Genomic DNA, 23,130 nt, shown 5'->3' on the forward strand with positions numbered 1-23,130 from the left:
CCCATAGAACAGTTCAGATCATGTCACTATATATCTGTTCAAGACCTTCAGTGGCTCCCCATTCCTTACTAAAACAAGACATCCAAAGCCCCAAACTCTTCATTCTCGTCTTCCACTGCTTTCCATTATATCTCATATTCTAACTAAACTAGACTGCTTATTGACTTCTGCCCATATGGTTTCCTTTTTCTGAAATGTCCTGCTGATTCACCATCTCTGCACCCAAATGCCATGTTCTTTATGAAGAGAAGGCTACATCTCTAACTAGGTATAAACTTTTCTGTATTTAACTTCTTATGGCATCCTTGAGAGTTGCTCTCTTTTATATCAAATTGATTAATTCTGCAACATAATTATTTGTAACATAGTTGTAAATTCTGTAACATAGTTATGAAGTCAATCTTCTGGTTGCACAGTGAATGGAATGACAAGCTAACCTCCCACCTGCTAAGAACTCCTAACTAATTTTAAGTAGATGGACAACCAATTCAAATGCTGTCAGAAAGAAATTAAAGACCTAAGTAAATGGAAAGACATACTGTGTTCATAGATAAGAAGATGATACTGTTGAGATGTCACCCAAAGTAGTCTACAAATTTAACACAACCTCTACCAAAATTCCAACAGCGTTTCTGTGCATAAAAAGACTATCTTAAAATTAAAATAAAATTGCAGCCTGACCAGGCAGTGGTTCAGTGGGAAGAGCATCAGACCGGGATACAGAGGACCCAGGTTCGAAATCCGAGGTCACCAGCTTGAGCACAGGCTCATCTGGCTCAAGTGCGGGGTCACTGTCTTGAACATGGGATCATAGACATGACCCCATGGTTGCTGGCTTGAGTCCAAAGGTCACTGGCTTGAAGCCCAAGGTCACTGGCGTGAGCCCAAGGTTGCTGGCTTGAGCAAGTGGTCACTCACTCTGCTGTAGCCCCTACCCCCACCCCAGTTAAGGCACATATGAGAAAGCAATCAATAAACAACTAAGGTGAGGCAATGAAGAATTGATACTTCTCACCTCTCTCTCCCTTTCTGTCTGTCTGTCCCTATCTGTACCTCTCTTGGTCTCTCTCTCTGTCTTTGTCAACAAAAAACAAATAAAATTGCAAAGAGCCTTGAATAGCCAAAACAATCTTGGGAAATAATAAAGTTGTAGTACTCACATTTCCCAATTTCAAAACTTACTACAAAGCTATAGTAATCAAAATAATAGTACTGGGGCCCTGGCTGATGGCTCGATGGATAGAGCATCGACTAACATATGGACATCCCAGGTACGATTCCAGGAAGTAACCATCTTCTCCCTCCCCTCCTTTTTTCCCTCTCTTCCCCTCCTGCAGCCAGTGGCTCGACTGGTTTGAGTGTGGCCCTGGGTGCAGAGGATAGCTTCATTGGAGTACATCAACCTCAGGTGCTAAAAATAGCTCTGTACTCGAGCATTGGCTCGAGTTGGGTTGCTGGGTGGATCCCCATCAGGGCACATGCAGGAGTCTGCCTATCTTCCCTCCTCTCACCTAAAAAAAAAAAAAATAAAATAAAAATAATAATACTGGAACAAGAATAGATACATAGACCAATAGAACAGGATTGAGAGTCCAGATATAAACCCATACATCTATGGTCAATTGATTTTTGACAAGGGTGCCAAGACCATTCAATGGGGAAAGAACAGTCTTTTCAACAAATGGTGCTCAAAAAACAAGATTTTCCACACATAAATAAGTGAAGTTGAACTCTACTTCATATCATACACAAAAAAATCAGCTCAACTTAAATATAAGAGTTAAATCTATAAAACTAATTAGAAGGAAACACAGGGGTAAATTTTCATGACCTTAGATTTGGTAATAAGGTTTTTTTTTGTTTTTTTTTTTACAGAAACAGAGAGTCAGAAAGAGGGACAGACAGACAGGAGGAAGAGAGTTATGAGAAGCATCAATTCTTTGTTGCAGCTCCTTAGTTGTTCAGTGATTGCTTTCTCATATGTGCCTTGCCCAGAGGGCTACAGCAGAGTGAGTGACCCCTTGCTCAAGTCAGCGACCTTGGGCTCAAGCCAGTGACTTTGGGCTCAAGCCAGTGACCTTAGGCTTCAAGCTAGTGACCTTTGGGCTCAAACTAGTGACCATAAGGTCATATTTATGATCCCATGCTCAAGCCAGCGACCCCTTGCTCAAGCCGGTGAGCCTGCGCTTAAGGTGGATCAGACTGCGCTCAAGGCGGCAATGTTGGGGTTTTGAACCTGGGTCCTCCACATCCCAGTCTGATGCTCTATACACTGCACCACTGCCTGGTCAGGTGGTAATAAGTTCTTAAATATGACAAAAGCATGAGCAACAACAACAAGAAAAAGTAAATATGACTTAAAATTAAAAACTTTTGTGACTCAAAGGACATTATCAAGAAAATGAAACAACCTACAGAATGGGGCATACTACTGGGAAATCAAACATATGATAAGACTTTAATGTTTAACTCAGTAAGACAACCCAATTTCAAAAAAGGCAATAAACTTGACTAGATTCTCCAAAGATATACATATGGCCAACAAGCACATGAAAAGATGTTCAATATCATTATTCTTTACAGAAAGGCAAATCAAAATTAGAATGAGGTACTACTTTCACACTTACCATACCAGAATGACTGTAATTAAAATAATGGAAAAGTATTGGCAAGGATGTGAAGAAATTGGAATCCTTGCACGATGCTGGTAGAAACATAAAAACAGTTTGGTGCTTCTTCAAAAAGTTAAACAGAATTAGAATATGACCAGCAATTCCGCTTCCAGGTATACATCCAAGAGAATTAAAAACACAGGTTAAAACAGATACTTGTACACAAATGTCCACTGCAGTGTTATTGAACAACTCTTAAGTATCCATCAACAGATAAACTGATAATCAAAATGTGGTATATACATATAATAGAACATTGTTTGGCTATAAAAGTAATGGAGTCCTCCTAAAACATACAATAAAATGGATGAACCCTGAAAACATTATGCTAAGTGAAAGAAGTCATATACAAAAGGACAAATATTGTGTGATTTCACTCATAAGATATTTAGACTAGGCGCATATATAGAGACAGAAGGCAGATTAGAAGTTAACAGGGGCTGGGAGAATGAGTTACTGCTTTGTGGGTGCGGAGTTTCTGTTTGGAGTGATGAAAAAGTTTTGCAAGTAGATGGTTTGGACTGGTGATGGTTGAACAACATTGTAAATGTAAATGTAACGAATATCGCAAAATTGTACATTAAAAATGATTAGATGGCAAAAACAAATGCTGTCATAGATTAAGTTGAGGGCTAACATGTCAAGAAAGCCATAAAGCAGATGCCATCCACTTCACTTGTATGATAAAAGTCAATGGCCAATATTTATAATTCCATTCTCACTGTACTCTATAAAGTATACCTTCATGCTGCCCAGGTGACTATGCCATTCTGCTCCTCGCATTACTCCTCCTGGAATATTCTCATCTATAAAAGCATTTAGAGATGTAGGATCAACAAAACCGTAAGACAAGGACCCTTCCCCTGCCCGAAGCTCAACAGTAATAACAAGCGGCAGGAAAAATACCTACCTGATTTATTTGGGCAACCGGGCTGACCCATGTGCATTGATGGATGATTATTTGCATAAAGAGATGCCAAATGCTTCAGAGTCTCTTTGTTTTCCACTACCAAGAAAAAATTCGGAGGTCAGTGGAGAAAACCAAAAAATCTGTCTCCAAGTTCAACTTCATGGACACCTGTCATCTTTCTTTCCTCCTTGTACGCCACAGAAGTTTATTGAGGAATTATTAGAATTAAACTTGAGGTTCTGTATAGCCCAGAATAATCTCATTAAAAAGACACACATCTTTCTTACATTAAAAGGTACTAATGGTTAGTTTAGAAAACAGGCTATCACACCAAAATAAAACTTGTTTTGGTATGTTTTACTACATTTTCAGGTAACTGTGGCCTAATAATAATCTTTCCTTGTAAACTTCATTGAAAATGACACAAACTATCCCCATATACAACGGCCTCAAAGAGAATCAACAAGCAATTGTTTAACTCACCATAACATAAGGTACAACTAGTCAATCAAGGGTTAAAGTGGGGAAGGGCAATTCTGAATTAATATTTATTTGGTCACCTGTGAGTTCCTTGAGGTAGGCATTGTGACTTGTTCACTTTTATATTCCCACTGTATACACACATAATATTGCTCAATAAATGCTTGTGAACAAATTGAACAGATGTGACAAGATGGCTACACTCAACAAAGCCAGGCCATCATTAGGTCTGACCTTTCTCTTAAAAGGAACTGTTTGAACTGTTGATAGTATATACAATCATATCAGGTTGGTTATTTGCTCAGGGAGTGTGCTCAAATGCTCAACATTTAAAAAAACTTAGAAGGGACATTACTTAATTGGAATTTCCTGTCAAAGTTCAAATAGGAGTGATAGTCTACATACCTGTTTGTACTGGCTTGTCATATGGGTATGTGACCAGCACTGAACCACTATCTAAAGCCACAGAAAGACTGAAGTCCTGTTTTTGAATCAAATTCTCAATGATGGCTTTAGTCTCAGGCTGAGAAGCATTATCTAAAAAATAAAAAAGTAAAATATCAAATAAGTTTAAAACTTTTAGTATGAATAGCTAAGAAAATATTCTCTATTTGAACACAATCAGAAGGCTGACTTAACAAAATCTGTAGTAAATACTTTATTACTCTATAAGCCACTATCTCAAGTAAGAAACATACATTTTAAAAGGTAGGGGAGTTTGCATACTTCAAGATAATTGTGTAAAGGTTAACGACTTTTTAAGCAAGTTTAAGAAAATTCTTACTGAAAACAAAAAAGGAGGAACATATCCTACTTTTAAAAATAAATTAGGGAAGCTCTGGCCTGTGGCTCAGTAGATAAAGCATCAACAGGTGTACGGACATCCTGGGTTTGATTCCCCAGTCAGGGCACACAGGAGAAACGACTATCTACTTCTCCTCCTCTTCCTCTGCCCCTTCTCTCCCTCTTTCCCTGCAGCCAGTGGCTCAATTGGTTCAAGCATGGCCCCAAGCACTGAGGATAGCTCTGTTGGAGCATATCAGCCTCAGGTGCTAAAAATAGCTCAGCACTTGAGCATCATCCCCAAGATGGGGTTGCCAGGTAGATACCATTGGGGCACATGTGGGAGTGGTATCTCCCCTCTTCTTTTATTTATTTAAAAATAAATAAATAAATAACTTAGGGAACACATAACCTATCTTTGAAGGAAAATAAGATTTTCAGAAAGCAGAGTATTTTCTGAAGCATTATTTTCAAGACCAAAAAATTAGGAAGAAACTGTCTATCAGTACAGAAATGGTTCAATGATATAGAGTATTGTCATATTAATAGCATACTAAGATGCCTTTAATAAGAATGTTATAAATCTATAAGTACTGAAATGGGAAGATGTCAATGATATATTCAATGAAAAATGTTGACCCGATCTTAGTAAGAAAGAAACAGGCCCTTTAAAATCAACATACACATATCATGTGCATGTGTGTGCATGGTTAGGCACATATGGAGGAGGTTAGAGAGAGATAATAAACAACTCTGTATGACTACTAGTAGAACTCCCTAATATTGATTGAATTTCTAAGAAAAAAACTTGAATTACATTTGCAAATTATAAAGGAGAAAAATTTGAAATGTTTTCTAGATGTATTTATTTAGACCTTACATCTAGCAACTAGAAAAAAGTACTCATCTACAAAATAAGATCAACCATTCTAGCAAAGAGAAATAAAATTATCTGCAAAGTACTTTAATGGCCTAAAAATTAGTCTTACTTGTAAAGTCTGTATCCAGGTCTTTGTCACGAGCATTTGTTTGTCCTATCTTTGAAGTACAGTCCTTCTCTTGTGCTCTTTCTCGCCCATCTGGATTTAGAGAAGGGACAATCACAATTCTAGTCCTGTCAACCAACTAAAACAAAAACAGAAGTCAATGAGCTTATTAGCTGTAGGTGGACTCAAAAAGCATCTACCATGGCTCAAATGGAAAAATCTCTTTGTTTATTTTAAACACGTTTAAAAGGCAGAACTAAAAAAAAATAATAATAAAATTATCTCTTGCCTCAAGCATATTAAAAAAGAAACAAAAAACTACTGCAGAACTAATGTTCACAGAGACGTCTTACAACAGGGGTCAGAAACCACCGCCTGCAGGCTAAATCCAGCCTGTGGTTTTCTATTGTAAATAAGGTTTAATTGGCATATTGTCATACCCATGCCATGACACATTTTTGTGCTGCAATGGCCATATTGCTTTTTCTAAATTCTCTAGTCAGCCAAGATGTCCAATAATTTTGCATAAAAAGAAGAAGAAAAACTATTTGTTGTTCACCTCACTTTTTACTATAGTATCTTAGTTATAAGTAACTAGGAAGGAGGTCCCTCAGGTTAGAATGTACAAAACTGTAAGTAAAGGTTGGAAAGATAGCTTGACTATTAAATAAGGGAGTAGAGGATTGAAAGGAAATCTTTAATATTTTTTCCTTTGTCTCTTAATTGTATCCAAACAAACAAAACAGAAAGACATTATTAACAATGAGTACCTGTAAATATGGTCTATTTTTAAAGAGTTATGTTTATAATGCACTAAAAGTGCCTCTGTCTAAAATTTGACAAAAAAATTAAATTTTCAAAAATGGTGCCTTGATCCCAATGTATCATTGAGCTTTTCTCCTTTTAAAGCACGTCAAAACAAGCTATTCTCTTACTTGGGTAACAGCTGGGTTCTTTTTGTAGTTTAGGCAGAGAAATTCTGCCAGAGCCAAAAGCAGTTCAGTTCCAACTGGAGCATTTCCATGGATACCAGCAACAAAACGAATCTTTGGTTCTTCAGGTTCAGATAAGTTGGGCTTATTGGATATTTCAAGGGACCAAATTTGACGATATTCAGCACTCTGTCCCAAACTTTCAAAAACCAGAAACAAAAATTCAGCAAGTAATCAAACATTATATAATGTTAATGCTGACATAAAAATTTTTTTAAAAAGAAATTAAAACAAAACATAAGAAGTCTTTAAAGGTAAATCATTGTGTCAGAAGACCTTTAAAAAATTAGTTTTCCTTGACCACAGAGAAGTGGTGAAAGATTATGATTTAACCTGGCATTCCTCCAAATCCAGCTATTCTCATACAATTTTCACAATATTGTCCTATCTTCTACAATCTACACTAACATTTGTTAACATGTGACTTTTACATTAACTCACATATTTTTTTGTGGAAAAATATAAATACAGACAAATGTAGAGAATCTTACTTTTCAAGTCTAAATTAATTTAGACACTTCTTACTTTCCTATAAATGTAATACCAGTGTCACAGTAAAAATGACTTAAAATGCTCTGCTTGCCCAAGAGATACTGTTAAGGCCTGCTTTCTTTGCTACAAAGGGAAATCTACAAGAGTGAATTAGAAAAAATATATTCACATTAAATTTAGAACGATTAATAAATAGAATAAAAAAATTATTGCTTTCTGACAATGCTATTCAATGATAGTTAGCACACATCTAAACTATTTTGTGCCCCGCCATTGGCAGGGATTGTATAATTTGGGGGAAATATTTTCCCCCTTCTTTTCCAAGTGAGAGGAGGAGAGATAAGAAAGAGAGACAGACTCCCATATGCTGCCCTACCAGGATTCACTCAGCAACCCCCATCTGGGGCCCATGCTCTGCCCATCTGGGGCCATGCTTGCAACCAAGCTATTTTTAATGCCTGAGGCAGAGGCTCCATGGAACCATCCTCAGTGCCTAGGACTGATGCCCTTGAACCAATCCAGCCATGGCTGTAAGAGCAGGAGAGAGAGAGAGAAAAAAAAAACAGAAGGGGAGGAGGGGTAGAGAATTAGATGGTCACTTCTCCTGCGTGCCCTGACCAGGAATCAAACCCAGGTCATTCACATGCCAGATGGACGCTCTACCATTGAGCCAACTGGCCAAGGCCTGATATTTAACTAAAAAGTTATCTTGAATTGGAAAGTTGAAAATACTTAAATGAATTAAGTAAATGGGGAGCAAAATAATTTCCCATTTTTTATTTAATAATAAGAAAGTTTTATTTTTAAAGGATTAATAAATCCTGGCTCAGCTTGTTATTTTATTTTATTTTATTTTTTCTGGCTCAGCTTATTTAAAAATAAGATCTATATGGCATTAAGATAGACAATATTAAAACCTAAACTTGGCAGAAATATTCAAGAATCAGATGAGGAAAGAGATCATTGGCATTGCCAAAGTAAATATCACTCCTTGCATCTATAAACATTATCAACCAATATTTGAGCAACTAAATTTGCTGTAAAATTAAAAGAACCAATGAAGAAAAATGAAGTAAAGAAGTAAAGAGCTAGATAATATCCATTAGGTATGCAGCTCAGGGCAACATGTAAAGCAAAGGCCCTCAAGAAGCAAACAATAGAAGTCAACAAATCAAGGAAATAATTTTGGAGTAATTGTAACAAGACCCAAAAAGGATTTATAATGAAACAGTGAAAGTGAGACAGAGAAACCCCAGAAAGTGAAGGTCAAGTCTCAGCCATCAGTTTTACATAAGCCAATATTGCATACGGCTTTGGGGAACAGCAACTGTTCAACTGTGAATAGCCTAAAACAGTGATTTTTCAACCATGTTCATCTCATGGCACACACAAACTAATTACTAAAATTCTGCAACACACCAAAAAATATATTTTTTGCCTATCTCATTTTTTAAAAAAGTATTAATTTTGACTGATACTGGATAGCTATTGTTGTGTTGGCTGTTGTCATTTTTTAATTTGACAATCTAAGGGAAAAGATGTCAGTGCTCCAGACTAAATAGTCAGGTATTGTAGGTTTTAAAAATTCTTGCTGCACACCAGTGTACTGTGGCATACCAGTTCAAAATTGCTAGACTAGAATACAGAAAATGACAGCAACCAGGCTTCGCTAATTTGAAAAAAAGAATGATTGCTCATAGTTCCAAATTTGTCCCTTGCCCTCGGCAAAATAAAACAATAATATTTAGTCAGAACATAAATCTGCAGTGAAGAAGTAAAAAAGGTTTTTAAATCAGTCAAAGCAATCAATAGAATGAGTAATTTTACATTTCCTGGAGGAACAAGACACACATTGCTAATCTAACAGTAATTCTCCTCTAATGTTCCTTATAAAAGTTTCTGAGGTTCATTGTTGGAAGGCTTTCCAAGCAAACATCGTTCAAAATATGTGAACTCCAACAAACTTTCTATACATTCAGCTCCCAAATAAATTACAAGAACCATTCAACATAGTTTATGCTGAATGTAATTTCTTTATGAAAAAGGGAAGAAAGAAAAAGAAATGCATTAAGAGGTAATAAGAAGGTGATACTCACTTGGTAAGATTTGTAATGTGTGGATAGTTCATTACAAGTCCTCTCAGAAACTCAGATAAATCTTTGTATGAATGGTATCGGTAAAGAGCCAGATTTGAGGAGGAGCGTAACATGAGGTCTTCCAAACCATTCTCAGCTGAGAGGTCTTTTATTAAAGTCTTAAACTCTTTAGTAGTTGGATCACTGGCATCCTCAGTGTTGGTGCTATCTCCCTTCCCTTTCTTTGATTCATTGTTTGAATCTGTTGAAGATCGAACAAGTGTGAAGTTGATCTGACTAGCTCCGTCACTCTTTACAGTCACGTTCTTGGTCACTGGATTATACCTGTGATAAAGTAGACAGATCAGACCACACTTCTACAGCTGGAGTACACAAGCCCTCGGGAAACAGAGCCATGCAGATGATGTGAATTCTTGAAATAAATGCAGTGCATATTCCTAAAAGAGTCAAATTTTTAACTTTGTGATAATTTAGTATTTGTTTTAAACATTGACGAACAGACATGGGTAGACTTTAAAATATTTAAATGAGTTTTTAAGATTAAATAGACGACTTCAAAAGCAAGTTTGTAATTGTAGTGGATACCCCCATGTCTCCTGGAATCTGAGTTCATTTGTCCATCATCGGGATATATGGTTGGAAAAGTTTAAGAGGTACTAACTTAGGACATATCTACCAAACACATCATTCTTGCCCTATTTTTTTTTTTTTTTTTGTATTTTTCTGAAGCTGGAAACAGGGAGAGACGGTCAGACAGACTCCCGCATGCGCCCGACCGGGATCCACCCGGCACGCCCACCAGGGGCGATGCTCTGCCCACCAGGGGGCGATGCTCTGCCCCTCTGGGGCATTGCTCTGTTGCGACCAGAGCCACTCTAGCACCTGGGGCAGAGTCCAAGGAGCCATCCCCAGCGCCCGGGCCATCTTTGCTCCAATGGAGCCTTGGCTGCGGGAGGGGAAGAGAGAGACAGAGAGGAAGGAGAGGGGGACGGGTGGAGAAGCAAACGGGCGCTTCTCCTGTGTGCCCTGGTCGGGAATCGAACCCGGACTTCTGCACGCCAGGCTGACGCTCTACCACTGAGCCAACCGGCCAGGGCCCATTCTTGCCCTATTTTTCAGGTACCTTGCTGCTTTAGTTTTTCTAATACTATGTCAAAAAGGAAAATAAACAGAAACAACTTCATTACTCATTAGTGAAAAGTTCTAACCCATCAATTTATAGACCACTAAATATTTGAAAATATTTTTTTAAAAAGGTAATGATAACTACAAATATTTTCATATACTTGCCCTTACTCCAATGAGTATTCAAAATAACTCTTCAGAAATAAGATAGCTAGCAGGAAAAGACCCTGTGGTCCCATGCACACTTATCAAAATATAAAAAAGAAAGCTACAAGAGGTTAAAAATGATGTTTCAGATTAAACAGGTGGTTCCAATTCTAAGCTGTTTGTAAAGGAGAAAAGAAATAAAATTAATTTTTTCCAAGGAAATAAAGTTATAAGTCCATTTTTTTCTTTTAAGTAAATATATCTTTGTAGAAAGAAAACCTGTAAAAAGGGTAAAAATAGCCTTTCTTTTTTTTTTTTTTTTTTTCTTCTTTTTTTTTTGTATTTTTCTGAAGTTGGAAACGGGGAGGCAGTCAGACTCCTGCATGCGCCCGACCGGGATCCACCCGGCATGCCCACCAGGGGGCGATGCTCTGCCCATCTGGGGCATTGCTCTGTCGCAACCAGAGCCATTCTAGTTCCTGAGGCAGAGGCCACGGAGCCATCCTCAGCACCCGGGCCAACTTTGCTCCAGTGGAGCCTTGGCTGCGGGAGGGGAAGAGAGAGACAGAGAGGAAGGAGAGGGGGAGAGGTGGAGAAGCAGATGGGCTCTTCTCCTGTGTGCCCTGGCTGGGAATCGAACCCGGGACTCCTGCACGCCAGGCCGACGCTCTACCACTGAGCCAACCGGCCAGGGCAAAAATAGCCTTTCTTAAAGAATTTGCAAAAAGAAAGAAAATTTCACTGATGCAATAAGGCATTAAATGTACACTAATATAAATGGATGTCTATGAAAAAGTATTTATTAGATAACATGACTTAAGTATGCAGCAGAACAGGAGTCTTTTCCCCCCAGATGACAGATACTTCCCAGGAGTTACCAATAGTGAAGGAAATCTCTTACTATGGCTTTACATCTAGACAGGGGCAGGTAATCTAAGAACAGGAGGGTAGAAGAGGCCACTGCTCAAGGTGCGTAACTTCATAAATTTCTTACACCTGATAGCTCATATACTCACTGCAACCAGAGGACCAGTTCTAAATTTGAACCAGTTCTAAACTTTCAGTATTACACTCAAGGTTGTGTAGGCTCTTTAGGATTTTCTGGCAATAATCTTCCACAATGGAAGTATATTTGTCTTATTCCCAAGCACTCAATTTCAAAGTATTCAGTCACTCACCCTCGAGCAGATGCTGTGATTTTATAAGTTCCTGGAACCAAGAGACGCCAGTAATCTCCAGTTTTGTAAGTAGTCACTGGGTGATTGATTTCAGCAACACTAATGGTGGCATTTAATATACCCCTGCCATCTGTAGCATCTAGGACAAATCCTTTGACACCCTGATGAACCTGAATAAAGTACAAGGACATCAAGATCATCATCTAACAATTTTGGGAGTTCATATCTAAAATAACAGATTGTGAATAATGTAAACATGTGGAACAATAGGAATTTAGGAGTTCAGAGTAAAGCTAAATGTAAACACCTATTAAACAAAATATTTTAATTTCTAAAAGGCTAATTTTTCATAAGCTAGGTTTGCATTTATCATAAGAGTTACAAAATATACAGTTTAAACTTTAGCACGTCTGACAATTTCAGAATATAGGACATTTTGACCTGGCTTCTTTAAAAGAAAAATGTCATTTAAAAAAATAGAATTATTTTAGATTAAAGAGAGTAAAAGATATAACAATCAAAACAATGCATGAAATGTGACTTCATACTGGTTCTAAAATATAGTTATAAAAAGACACTTTGGGGACAAGAGGGGAAAATTTAAATATGGAATCAGTACTAGGTAATACAAGAGAATTACTGTTAATTATCTTAGGTGAGATAATGGCATTTGGGGATGGCATATAGGAGAATATCCTTATTTTTAGAAGATGCATCCTGAAGTATTTAGGTATAAAATATTCAAACAGCTGTAATTTACATGGAAATAGTTCAGTAAAAATGTGTGTATGTATAATTTATATTAAATAAAGCAAATACAGCAAAATGTTAAAAACTGTTAAATCTATGTGAAGGAATAATAGTTATCTTATTTGTATAACTGTACTGTATATTTAAAAATTTTTAGACTAAAATGTTTTTAAAAATTAGTATGCAAATTTAGAGCATTTAAGCCATTCCACTCAGCAAAAAGAATAAAGCAGAAAAATACTGACACAAAGTATTAGATTATCCTAATAATTAACCATTATTAGCATATTTCTTATAGTCTTTACCTATTGGTCACCATGTATATCCATACAAAAGGAAATAACTCATTTCATACTAAACTACTAGAAAAAATAGAATAAAAATAGCCCATCTTTCTATCACTTGACAAATGCTTACATGTGTATCCAATTAATGTTGACCATTTTAAAGACAGAGTAAAAAGTGATCACTAACCAATAAGAGCAAAGCATCACTATATTTTTTTTTTTTTTTTTTTTTTTTACAGAGGCAGAGATAGACAGGGACAGACAGACAGGAACAGAGAGAGATGAGAAGCATCAATCATCAGTTTCTCGTTGTGCGTTGCGGCTTCTTAGCTGTTCATTGATTGCTTTCTCACATGTGCCTTGACCGTGGGCCTTCAGCAGACCGAGTAACCCCCTGTTGGAGCCAGCAATCTTGGGTCCAAACTGGTGAGCTCTTTGCTCAAGCCAGATGAGCCCGCGCTCAAGCTGGCGACCTCGGGGTCTCGAACCTGGGTCCTTCCGCATCCCAGTCCGACGCTCTATCCACTGCGCCACCACCTGGTCAGGCAGCATCACTATATTGTTTAATCATTTTTTAACTCTTTCCCATGCTTACAAATTAAACTCATTTCCATCCATGATTTTCTAGATAAATGTACTAAAACATGAACAGGCCAAACTGGAACTCAAAAGGGTGTATTTTTTTTTTTTTTTTTTTTTCATGGTTAGCTTCTTTATTACTTTTTTATTTTTTTATTTATTTTTTTTAATTTTTAAATAAATTTTTATTAATGGTAATGGGATGACATTAATAAATCAGGGTACATAAAAGGGTGTATTTTAAAATCACTTTGTGAAAACCACATGTACCTTCTTGCTCTTAGAGAATTTTTTTTTTTTTTTGTGAGAAAGGAAGGAAGAGACAGGAAAGGAGAAAGCATCAATTCATAGCTGCTTTAATTGATTGCCTCTCATACATGCCTTGGAAGGGGGAGGGGAGCCTCAAGCTGAGCCAGTGACCCTTTGCTTAAGCCAGACCTTGGGATCATGTTAACGATCCCGCCCTCAAGCCAAACAAGCCCTTGCTCAAGCCAGGGACCTTGGGGTTTCAAACCTGGAACTTCAGCGTTCCAACACTATCTGCTATGCCACCACCGGTCAGGCTCTTGGGAGAATTTCACACTTCATTCCTGAGTAGTCACCTGTTTCATAAACTGGATTAGAGATCTTCGATTCTGTTCCCAATATTTTGGCAGATCCTTCTCAAATGGGTATTTCACACAACCTAGTTCAATAGTCACTTCAAAGCAATTTGTCTGTAAATAGTTCCAGTCCTGCATACCACCTAAAAAATTAAAAAATTAAAATCAGTCACTAAAGAAATTCTAACAAGCTCAGGTTCCAAAAGGTAAGCAACATTCCCAGTGAAAAAACAAATTCATCTTTTCTCAGCACTGGCTGAAAAACAATGTGTTCCTTTGAGAGCTGTTTGATGCTTGTGGTTCAGGTAAAACAGGTACTTTCATGTTCAAGAGAAATTCAAGCACAGCTGACCTTCACTTACCAACACATCTAAGGTTCTCTGTAATAATAGCCACAGGTAAAATATAACACTTTTATCAAGTTTTAATACATTGTTTTTATTCAACATGCACCAAATGTAAATATAGTTGAAAAGGTCATTTGAACATTTTAAACTATTTAAACAATATCTTTAAAAGAATGATTCTTTTTCAAAATTAAAAAATTAGTAACAAGCAGCACCATCCAGGGAAGAGAAAATGCATCCAATTATATCATATGACCTGAATATAAAAATATATTTACCTGCAACATTATACCAATTAGCTCCATTTGTTATTCCATGAGGGAAGTATTCATTAGGGTATATGTTCTTGCAAGGTCTACCCTGAAACATCTGGGAATTCTCCTGAGGAGGGAAAAAGAATCTATTTGTATTTGTTTGTACTTTCATCAAAAAACACAGGAAGCATAAGGAAAAATAATAAAAGTAGTCACTAATAGGTTGTATGGGGTGAAAATGAGATTCATGGAGCCATGGGAAGCAGTGAGGCTTTTCAATGTATAGCTTTCTATGCCATTTTGATTTCTTAATATGACTTTATTATATATTTTTATGTGCTCTGTAAATAATTGGACTTTATTTCTTGCTTACAAGTCAAGTAATTTATTTATTTATTTATTTTTCATTTTTTTGAAGCTGGAAACAGGGAGAGACAGTCAGACAGACTCCCGCATGTGCCCGACCGGGATCCACCCGGCACGCCCACCAGGGGCGACGCTCTGCCCACCAGGGGGCGATGCTCTGCCCATCCTGGGCATCGCCATGTTGCGACCAGAGCCACTCTAGCGCCTGGGGCAGAGGCCACAGAGCCATCCCCAGCGCCCGGGCCATCTTTGCTCCAATGGAGCCTTGGCTGCAGGAGGGGAAGAGAGAGACAGAGAGGAAAGCACGGCGGAGGGGTGGAGAAGCAAATGGGCGCTTCTCCTGTGTGCCCTGGCCGGGAATCGAACCCGGGTCCTCCGCACGCTAGGCCGACGCTCTACCGCTGAGCCAACCGGCCAGGGCTGTAAGTCAAGTAATTTAAACCAATCCAAGTCCACTAAAAAAAAAAATACCAAAAGACTGTTCATAGTCATAGTTTCATTTCATGTTTTCTAGAACCTTAAGTCCAGAAAAGATGATTCACATACAACGAGTAGTCAGCCGCTTTCTCGTACTTCTAGGAAGACTGAATGCTCTATGCTTCGTCCCTCTATGCTTTGATTGCACTCTGTACAATTATCTTTTTTAAAATTGATTTTAGAGAGATAGAGGAAGGGAGAGTGAGAGAAACAATGATTTGTTGTTCCACTTATTTATGCATTGATTCTTGTATGTGCCCAGACTGGGGATCGGATGCAACCTTGGCATCGGGGATGACGGTCTAACTAACAGAGCCACCTGGCCAGGGCCTGTACAATTATCTTATCCTGTTACAACTGGTTGTACCTTTTTTCTTCCCTAAAGAAAATACACTACTCATGGAAACAGTTGTATCTTTGTGTGCTCAGCATCTAGCACGGTGTACAACATAGTACATTTGTAAACCTTGCTCAATGAAGAGTAAAAAAAAAATCTATCATGTAGGCACAAATAAATGCTATTAGAATATAGAGAAGAGAAATATTACTTCTGACTAGAGTGGTAGAGGAAATTCTCTGAAGAAATTAAGCTTTAAAAGGTGGTCAAAATTCTATTTTTCTCTTTTGGAAATAGAAAAGTATAGAAAAGTGTGAAGAGGCCCTGGCCGGTTGGCTCAGTGGTAGAGCGTCGGCCTGGCGTGCGGAAGTCCCGGGTTCGATTCCCGGCCAGGGCACACAGGAGAGGCACCCATCTGCTTCTCCACCCCTCCCCCTCTCTTTCCTCTCTGTCTCTCTCTTCCCCTCCCACAGCCAAGGCTCCATTGGAGCAAAAGATGGCCCGGGCGCTGGGGATGGCTCCTTGGCCTCTGCCCCAGGCGCTAGAGTGGCTCTGGTCGCGACAGAGCGACGCCCTGGATGGGCAAAGCATCGCCCCCTGGTGGGCGTGCCGGGTGGATCCCGGTCCGGCACATGCGGGAGTCTGTCTGACTGCCTCCCCGTTTCCAGCTTCAGAAAAATACAAAAAAAAAAAAAAGAAAAGTGTGAAGAGAAAAATAATAATTTACCATTTTCCATCACTGAGAATTGACCATTTAACTTTAAAACATATAAACAATGCCCTTTCATAAACAATACACCAATTACAAGCTTATGATCCCACTGCTTTCTTATCAAATAAAAATTATTTTAGATTGCTGTGGTCTCTCTTGCTTTCTGGTTTTTCCACTGAAGACCTACACACACCTGCTATGTTTCTCTCTATCTCCATTTCCACTAATATTTATATACCTATCAATTTAATTATAAATTACTTAGATCTATTACTATACTAATATGTATTATAAACGCATGAAAATGAAAACATTTAAATAAATTTTAAAATACAGATTTTCTAATATGGTCTTCCTACATCTTACTGGATCATTTAGTACAAATCCCACTCTGCCCACAATAGTTCTAGGCAGTACTAACATTTCAACTTCATAAGCCAGTGAAAATATCTGAAGAAAGGGTGATATATTTATTGATGGTTCTAGGAAGTTTATTCTGATGATGTTCAAATGGACCAAAGCCAGGAAGACTCATCAGAGTATTACTGAAATTTTCCAAGTGAGAGTTAATGAGCACCTGAAAGGTTGTAGCAATTGTATTTTACCATATACATTTTACTATCTCCATTGCTGGTGTTTCAGTGGTAGAGTGTTGGCCCAGCATGTGGAAGTCCCAGGTTCGATTCCCACCCAGTCAAGGTACACAGGAGAAGTGACCCATCTGCTTCTACAGCCCCCCATCTTTCTCACTCTCTTCCCCTACTGCAGCCATGGCTTGAATGGTTTGAACAAAGTTGGCCCTGGGTGCTGAAGATGCCCATGGCCCCACCTCAGGTGCTAAAATAGCTTGGTTACTGAACAACGAAGCAGTGGCCCAGACGGGCAGAGCATTGTCTGCTGGGTGGATACCAGTTGGGGCGCATGCAGGAGTCTGTCTTTGCCTCCCTGCCTCTCACTTAATTAAAAAAAAATAAATAAAAATTAAAAACTAAAAATCTAATTAAATTTTAAAAGCAAACAACAAAAGACTGAGGGTGAGAATGTAGGTGTCTAGTCTCAGGCCATATACAAAGTCTAAAAGTTATACAACAAGATATTAAATGATGATCTCTAGGTTTATTTTCTTTTTTTTTTTTTTTTTTTTGCTCATCTATATTGTTTAATCTTTTCACAATAACTTTCATTATATAATTTTTGAAAGAAGCATTTATACAGTGGTGACAGGTAAAGGAACTAGATACAATTGCCAAGACAATAAAAATGGCTAAGGGCCCTGGCCGGTTGGCTCAGTGGTAGAGTGTCGGCCTGGCATGCAGGAGTCCCGGGTTCGATTCCTGGCCAGGGCACACAGGAGAAGCACCCATCTGCTTCTCCACCCCTCCCCCTCTCTTTCCTCTCTGTCTCTCTCTTCCCCTCCCACAGCCAAGGCTCCTTGGGAGCAAAGTTGGTCCGGGCGCTGAGGATGGCTCTGTGGCCTCTGCCTCAGGCGCTCTGATTGCAACAGAGAGACACCCCAGATGGGCAGAGCATCGCCCCCTGGTGGGCGTGCCAGGTGGATCCCAGTCGGGCACATGTGGGAGTCTGACTGCCTCCCCGTTTCCAACTTCAGAAAAATACAAAAAAAAAAATGGCTAAGGACATACCATGGAAAGAAAAAAGAAAAGTAGAAGACAGGATGTGGAGCCAATAAAGGAGAAAAAAAGAAAGCAGAACTCCCTACTATAGAACATGACAGACATCAAGGGGAGAAGATAAATGTCAGACTCATGGTCAAGAAATTTCTGGTAACCATTGAGGGGGCATTTCCAAGTAAAACAATGTAGGCAGGAGATGACAAGAAACAAGTACGAGAGAACAATAACGAAGTAGAGACAAGTAAAGACTATTCACTTTACTTTTCTTCTTTTGACTTCTTTTGATCTAATTTTAAACTTACAGAAAAGTTGCATATATACCATAGAGTTTTGGCCCTGGCAGGTTGGCTCAGCGGTAGAGTGTCAGCCTGGCGTGTGGAAGTACCAGGTTCGATTCCCGGCCAGGGCACTCAGGAGAAGCACCCATTTGCTTCTCCACCCCTCCCCCTCTCCTTTCTCTCTCTCTCTCTCTCTCTCTTCCCCTCCCGCAGCCAAGCTCCTTGGGAGCAAAGTTGGCCCAGGCGCTGAGGATGGCTCCATGGCCTCTGCATCAGGTGCAAGAATGGCTTTGGTTGCAACGGAGCAGCAGCCCCGATGGGCAGAGCATCGCCCCTGGGTGGCATGCTGGGTGGATCCTGGTCGGGCGCATGTGGGAGTCTGTCTGCCTGCCTCCCCGCTTCTCACTTCAGAAAAAAAAAAACCCCATAGAGTTTTATATGCCCTTGATCTAGCTTTACCTAATGTTAGCATCTTATATAGCCATAGTATAATTAAAAATAAAAAAATTAACACTGGTATAATACTACACTTAATTGAATTCATTGAATTTCATTATATAATTATACTTAAAATATAACAGAAATTATAAAAAGATTAGAGAATCCAGGCAAGCAAAAAGAAGAAAATGATAAATCTAGACATCATCAATCATTTAATATTTTGATATACAGTATAACTTTTAGATCATTTTTATGTCCAATAATTGGACTGAGGATGGATGCCCCACCACTCTTACTTTTCTTTAGGTTCTCAAATTCTACTTTAGATATAATTCACATACTCCATAAAATTATATTTTAGTGTACCCCATTTAAAGTGTACATACAATTTCAATGGTTTTTGGTATATTCACTGAAATTATGTGACTATCACCACAGTAAGTTTTAGGACATTTTTATCACCCCAAAAGAAACCAGTACTCATTAGCACTCCCCAATTTCACTCAATCTCTTCCCTATCCCTCCTTTCCACCAAGCCCTAGGCAACCACCAGTCTATTTTCTGTCTCTGTGGATTTGCCTATTCTGGACTTGCCATGTAAATGTAATCATACAACATGTGGTCTCTAATGGTTGGCTTCTTTCACTTAGCATAACATTTTCAAGATTCATTCATATTGTAGTATGTGAATGGCCCAACCAACACCTTGATTTTGTACTTCTACTCTCTAAAACTGTGAGAAAGTTACAGGATAGGGAAAAGTAGTTTTACAGTTATGAATACGTGAAACACAGAGTTTATTCTTGTATTATATTAATTCTTGTATTATTTTCCATATGAACAACTGTAAATCTACTTTTGCCCCACCCTGTATTTTTGTTGTCTTAGGCCATCCAGTTTGTGATTTTGTTATAGCAGCCCCAGAAAACTAATTCAGCAGACTGTGCAGCAACAAAGTTTTAATTTTGATGTCTAATGTATCTATTTTTCTGTCACTTGTTCTTTTGATGTCATACCTAAGAAACCACTGTCTAATCCAAGGTCACAAAAATTTATTCCTAATTTTTTTTCTAAAAGTTTTATAGTTTTGGCTTCTACATTTTAGGTCTATGATCCATTTGGAAATGGTTTTAGGTATGTTAAAAAGGAGTCCAAATTCATTTCTTTGCAGGTGAATATCCAATTTCCCATCATCATTTGTTGAGAAGATTGCTCATTCTCCATTAAATTGTCTTGGTGTCCTTTGTCAAAAAATTCAATTGACCATAAATGTAAGAGTTTATTTCCAGACTTTCAATTCTCTTTCATTGATCTCTATCTGTCTATCCTTATGTCGGTATCACAGTATTTCTTTTTGACAGAGACAGACAGCAGACCGAGTGACGCTTTGCTCAAGCCAGTGACCTTGGGCTTCAAGCCAGTGACCTTTTTGGGCTCAAGCCAGAGACCATGGAGTCATATCTATGATCCCACACTCAAGCCAGCGACCCCACGCTCAAGCTGATGAGCCCGCGCTCAAGCCGGTGACCTCAGGGTTTCGAACCTCGGTCCTCCATGTCCCAATCTGACGCTCTACCCACTGTACCACCGCCTGGTCAGGCAGTATCACAGTATCTTAATTACTGTAGCTTTGTAGTAAGTTTGAAATCGGGAAGTATAAGGCCTTTGACTCTTAGGATTCATTCTTCAATTTTGAAAAAACTTTTGTATTTTTCTTCCATTTCTTTCCTGAGTTCTATCAACTCTCCTTAATTTCTTCCTGTTTTCTTTCCCCTTTCTCTTATTTTTTAAATATCTAAGTCTACATGGTTTTTTCACATTCTCAATGTGTATTTGGAGTGTAGACTTACAGGTCACTTCTGCTTCTTCATTGTTTCTTGGTGGTGATAAGGTTTCCTCAGGTGATATGTGAGAAATTTCACTTCCTGATTTTCTGGAATAGTTCTCCATGTTTTATTTAGTTCATGTTCATTTTTATAATATTGGGCTTTTTTACATGATTCCTATTTAATGGTGCCCTTTTCTTTAGTGTTTCTTGTTGTTTATCTGTCTTAGTATAAGGGTAGAATTGCAAGTCCTCTGATTTTATGATTTTCCTCTACCTTAGACAAACAGTATTTCCCTGTTTTTCTTCTTACATATTTTTTTATTTTCACCTTCACTACTCAATTGCCGAAGAGCACTTCTTCATTTTGCCTTTTTGATTCCCCAGAAGCTATGAGTTTGGAAGATTTCCCTTTAAATCCCCTTATCTTTTTAAACTATGCATATCTCTTTAAATCTCCCCAGATCCTTTAAGTTGTATGTACTTTGAAACCCCCTCCTTGTATTCCAGTACCCTCACCTGCCCAGTTACTTTTAAAATATTTTCAGATTTAGTGTATTTAATGTTTGGTGATCATTCCAAATCACCTTTAGTCCTGTCCTTCATTAGCTCCCTTCTTGTCCTTACAGATTTCTTGTTCTGTTTTTCCTCACCATGAGGCCTGTGGTAGGGCAAAGGTGGGCTGGGTACATGATAATCATGACCCATCACAACCAAGAGAAAGGAGGCTGTGACAGATGACTGAGGATTTTAATTATCACCTCTCCCATTTACAACAGAAGAAACAAAGACATAAGATTCTAGAAGAGGCAGGTGTGGTAGGAACAAGTAATGGGGGAGATTATGGGTAAGATACAGATAAATAATAATTGAGAACACGGAACCTGAATGAAAACACATCATGTTACTCAAAGTTCTACTTTAGTTCCAGGCAAAGTGATCTACTGAGAATAAGAGGAGTAAGCTAGGATTAGGAGGCTAAATAGAGGATAAAAGCTTAGAATAACCATAGCGGGAAACAAGCCAGAGAATCAAGTAGCAAAACATGAAATATTGCCAAATAAAAGTGAGTGCTCAGCTGAAGTTAGAGAGCATACATATGCAGTATAGTCAATTGCCACGACTGTATGACATTTCTGGACTATATCTGAAATACTGGGATGGAGAAGAGATGGAGGTAATGACTGTGAAGCAGCTATCAGCAAGGCAGATATGTCAAAAGGGTATAAAAAAGTTTGAAGGCATCACTGAAAGTTATATCTATGGGTCTTAGCTGAGTAGAAAGTAAATTAAATCAAAGGATTAAAGGCTAAAAATAATTTTAAAAGACTAAGAAACCAAAAGTCACGATGAGGGTAAAAAGTGGAACTGTAAGAACAGGCACAGAATGTGACAGGAATATGTGCAAAATCTGATCGCTTTATTATCATTGAGTGTCCAATTCTTCTCTCATTCCATGTGCATCCCTCTAAAAATGGTATTCCCGAACAGAAGACAACTATTCTTTAGAGTGAAGTAAGAGATGCACTTCCGTTAGATACCCTGCACAATCTCACAAGGTCTTTTTGTAGAAAAGGAGAAAGCAGGAAAAATAGAATGACAGAAGGCTGTGTGATTAGAGAATACAGAGTTGCAGTAATAATCTTCATTATCTATAACCAATAAAGTCACAGACTGAGTCAGCAGTAAGTTCAAAAACTGAAACTAACAAACATCTTTCCAAGTGCCAACTTTTAACATATTTTCTAAGAACAATTTTTAAACTAAAACACACATGCACACAAATATAACATTTTGGTTGTGAAAGTAATAATGTATAGCAATTTTGGAAAATACAGAAATTTCTACCTGCTTTTCCCTTGCTGTATGTTATTATGTAGGCTCTTAAATACCTTAAACCAGAGGTTGGCAATTTTTTTCTGTAAAAAGCCAGATAGTAAAAATTCTTGGTGTTACAGTCTCTAATGTATCTGTTGCAACTACTCAAATCTGCTCTCTGCATCTATTGACATGATTGCAGTGTTTTTCTTTATTTTGTTAATATGGTGAATCAAACTGACTTATTTTCAAATGTTGAAACAGAAAGCAGTCATAGACAATATGTAAAAGAATGGATGTGAGTCAATAAAACTTTATCTGAAAAGACAGGTGGTGATCTGGATTTGGCCCCAGAGCTGTAGTTTCTCAACCCCTGCTTTAGACTACTTCACTAGTTTTATAACTTAAGTGCTTGACAAGTGAAATAAATGAGCCTGCATTATGGTCCATGTACTATGCTAAAAACGATAGATGAAAAGACAGTACCTGAGCTTAAAGACCAATAGGAAAAAACATTTAGTATGTTCAAACATGAGGTGGGAAACAGAGGAGAAAAACTAGT

At 38.2% G+C, this 23,130-nt stretch overlaps 1 protein-coding gene across 1 annotated transcript in view; it reads right to left on the reverse strand.

Annotated features, from left to right (window-relative positions):
- CPD (carboxypeptidase D) overlaps window positions 1–23,130 on the reverse strand; it is an 82,906-nt gene that overhangs the window by 8,020 nt on the left and 51,756 nt on the right. Inside the window, exons 9-17 of the mRNA XM_066363590.1 lie at window positions 14,705–14,807; window positions 14,080–14,222; window positions 11,862–12,031; window positions 9,412–9,735; window positions 6,767–6,962; window positions 5,835–5,970; window positions 4,468–4,599; window positions 3,583–3,678; window positions 3,414–3,478 (exon numbers count right to left, since the gene is read on the reverse strand). Coding sequence (XP_066219687.1) covers window positions 3,414–3,478; window positions 3,583–3,678; window positions 4,468–4,599; window positions 5,835–5,970; window positions 6,767–6,962; window positions 9,412–9,735; window positions 11,862–12,031; window positions 14,080–14,222; window positions 14,705–14,807 — 1,365 coding nt within the window. The remainder of the gene's footprint in view (window positions 1–3,413; window positions 3,479–3,582; window positions 3,679–4,467; window positions 4,600–5,834; window positions 5,971–6,766; window positions 6,963–9,411; window positions 9,736–11,861; window positions 12,032–14,079; window positions 14,223–14,704; window positions 14,808–23,130) is intronic.

This window comes from Saccopteryx leptura, chromosome 2, assembly GCF_036850995.1.
Source record: "Saccopteryx leptura isolate mSacLep1 chromosome 2, mSacLep1_pri_phased_curated, whole genome shotgun sequence".
Taxonomy (NCBI): Eukaryota; Metazoa; Chordata; class Mammalia; order Chiroptera; family Emballonuridae; genus Saccopteryx; species Saccopteryx leptura.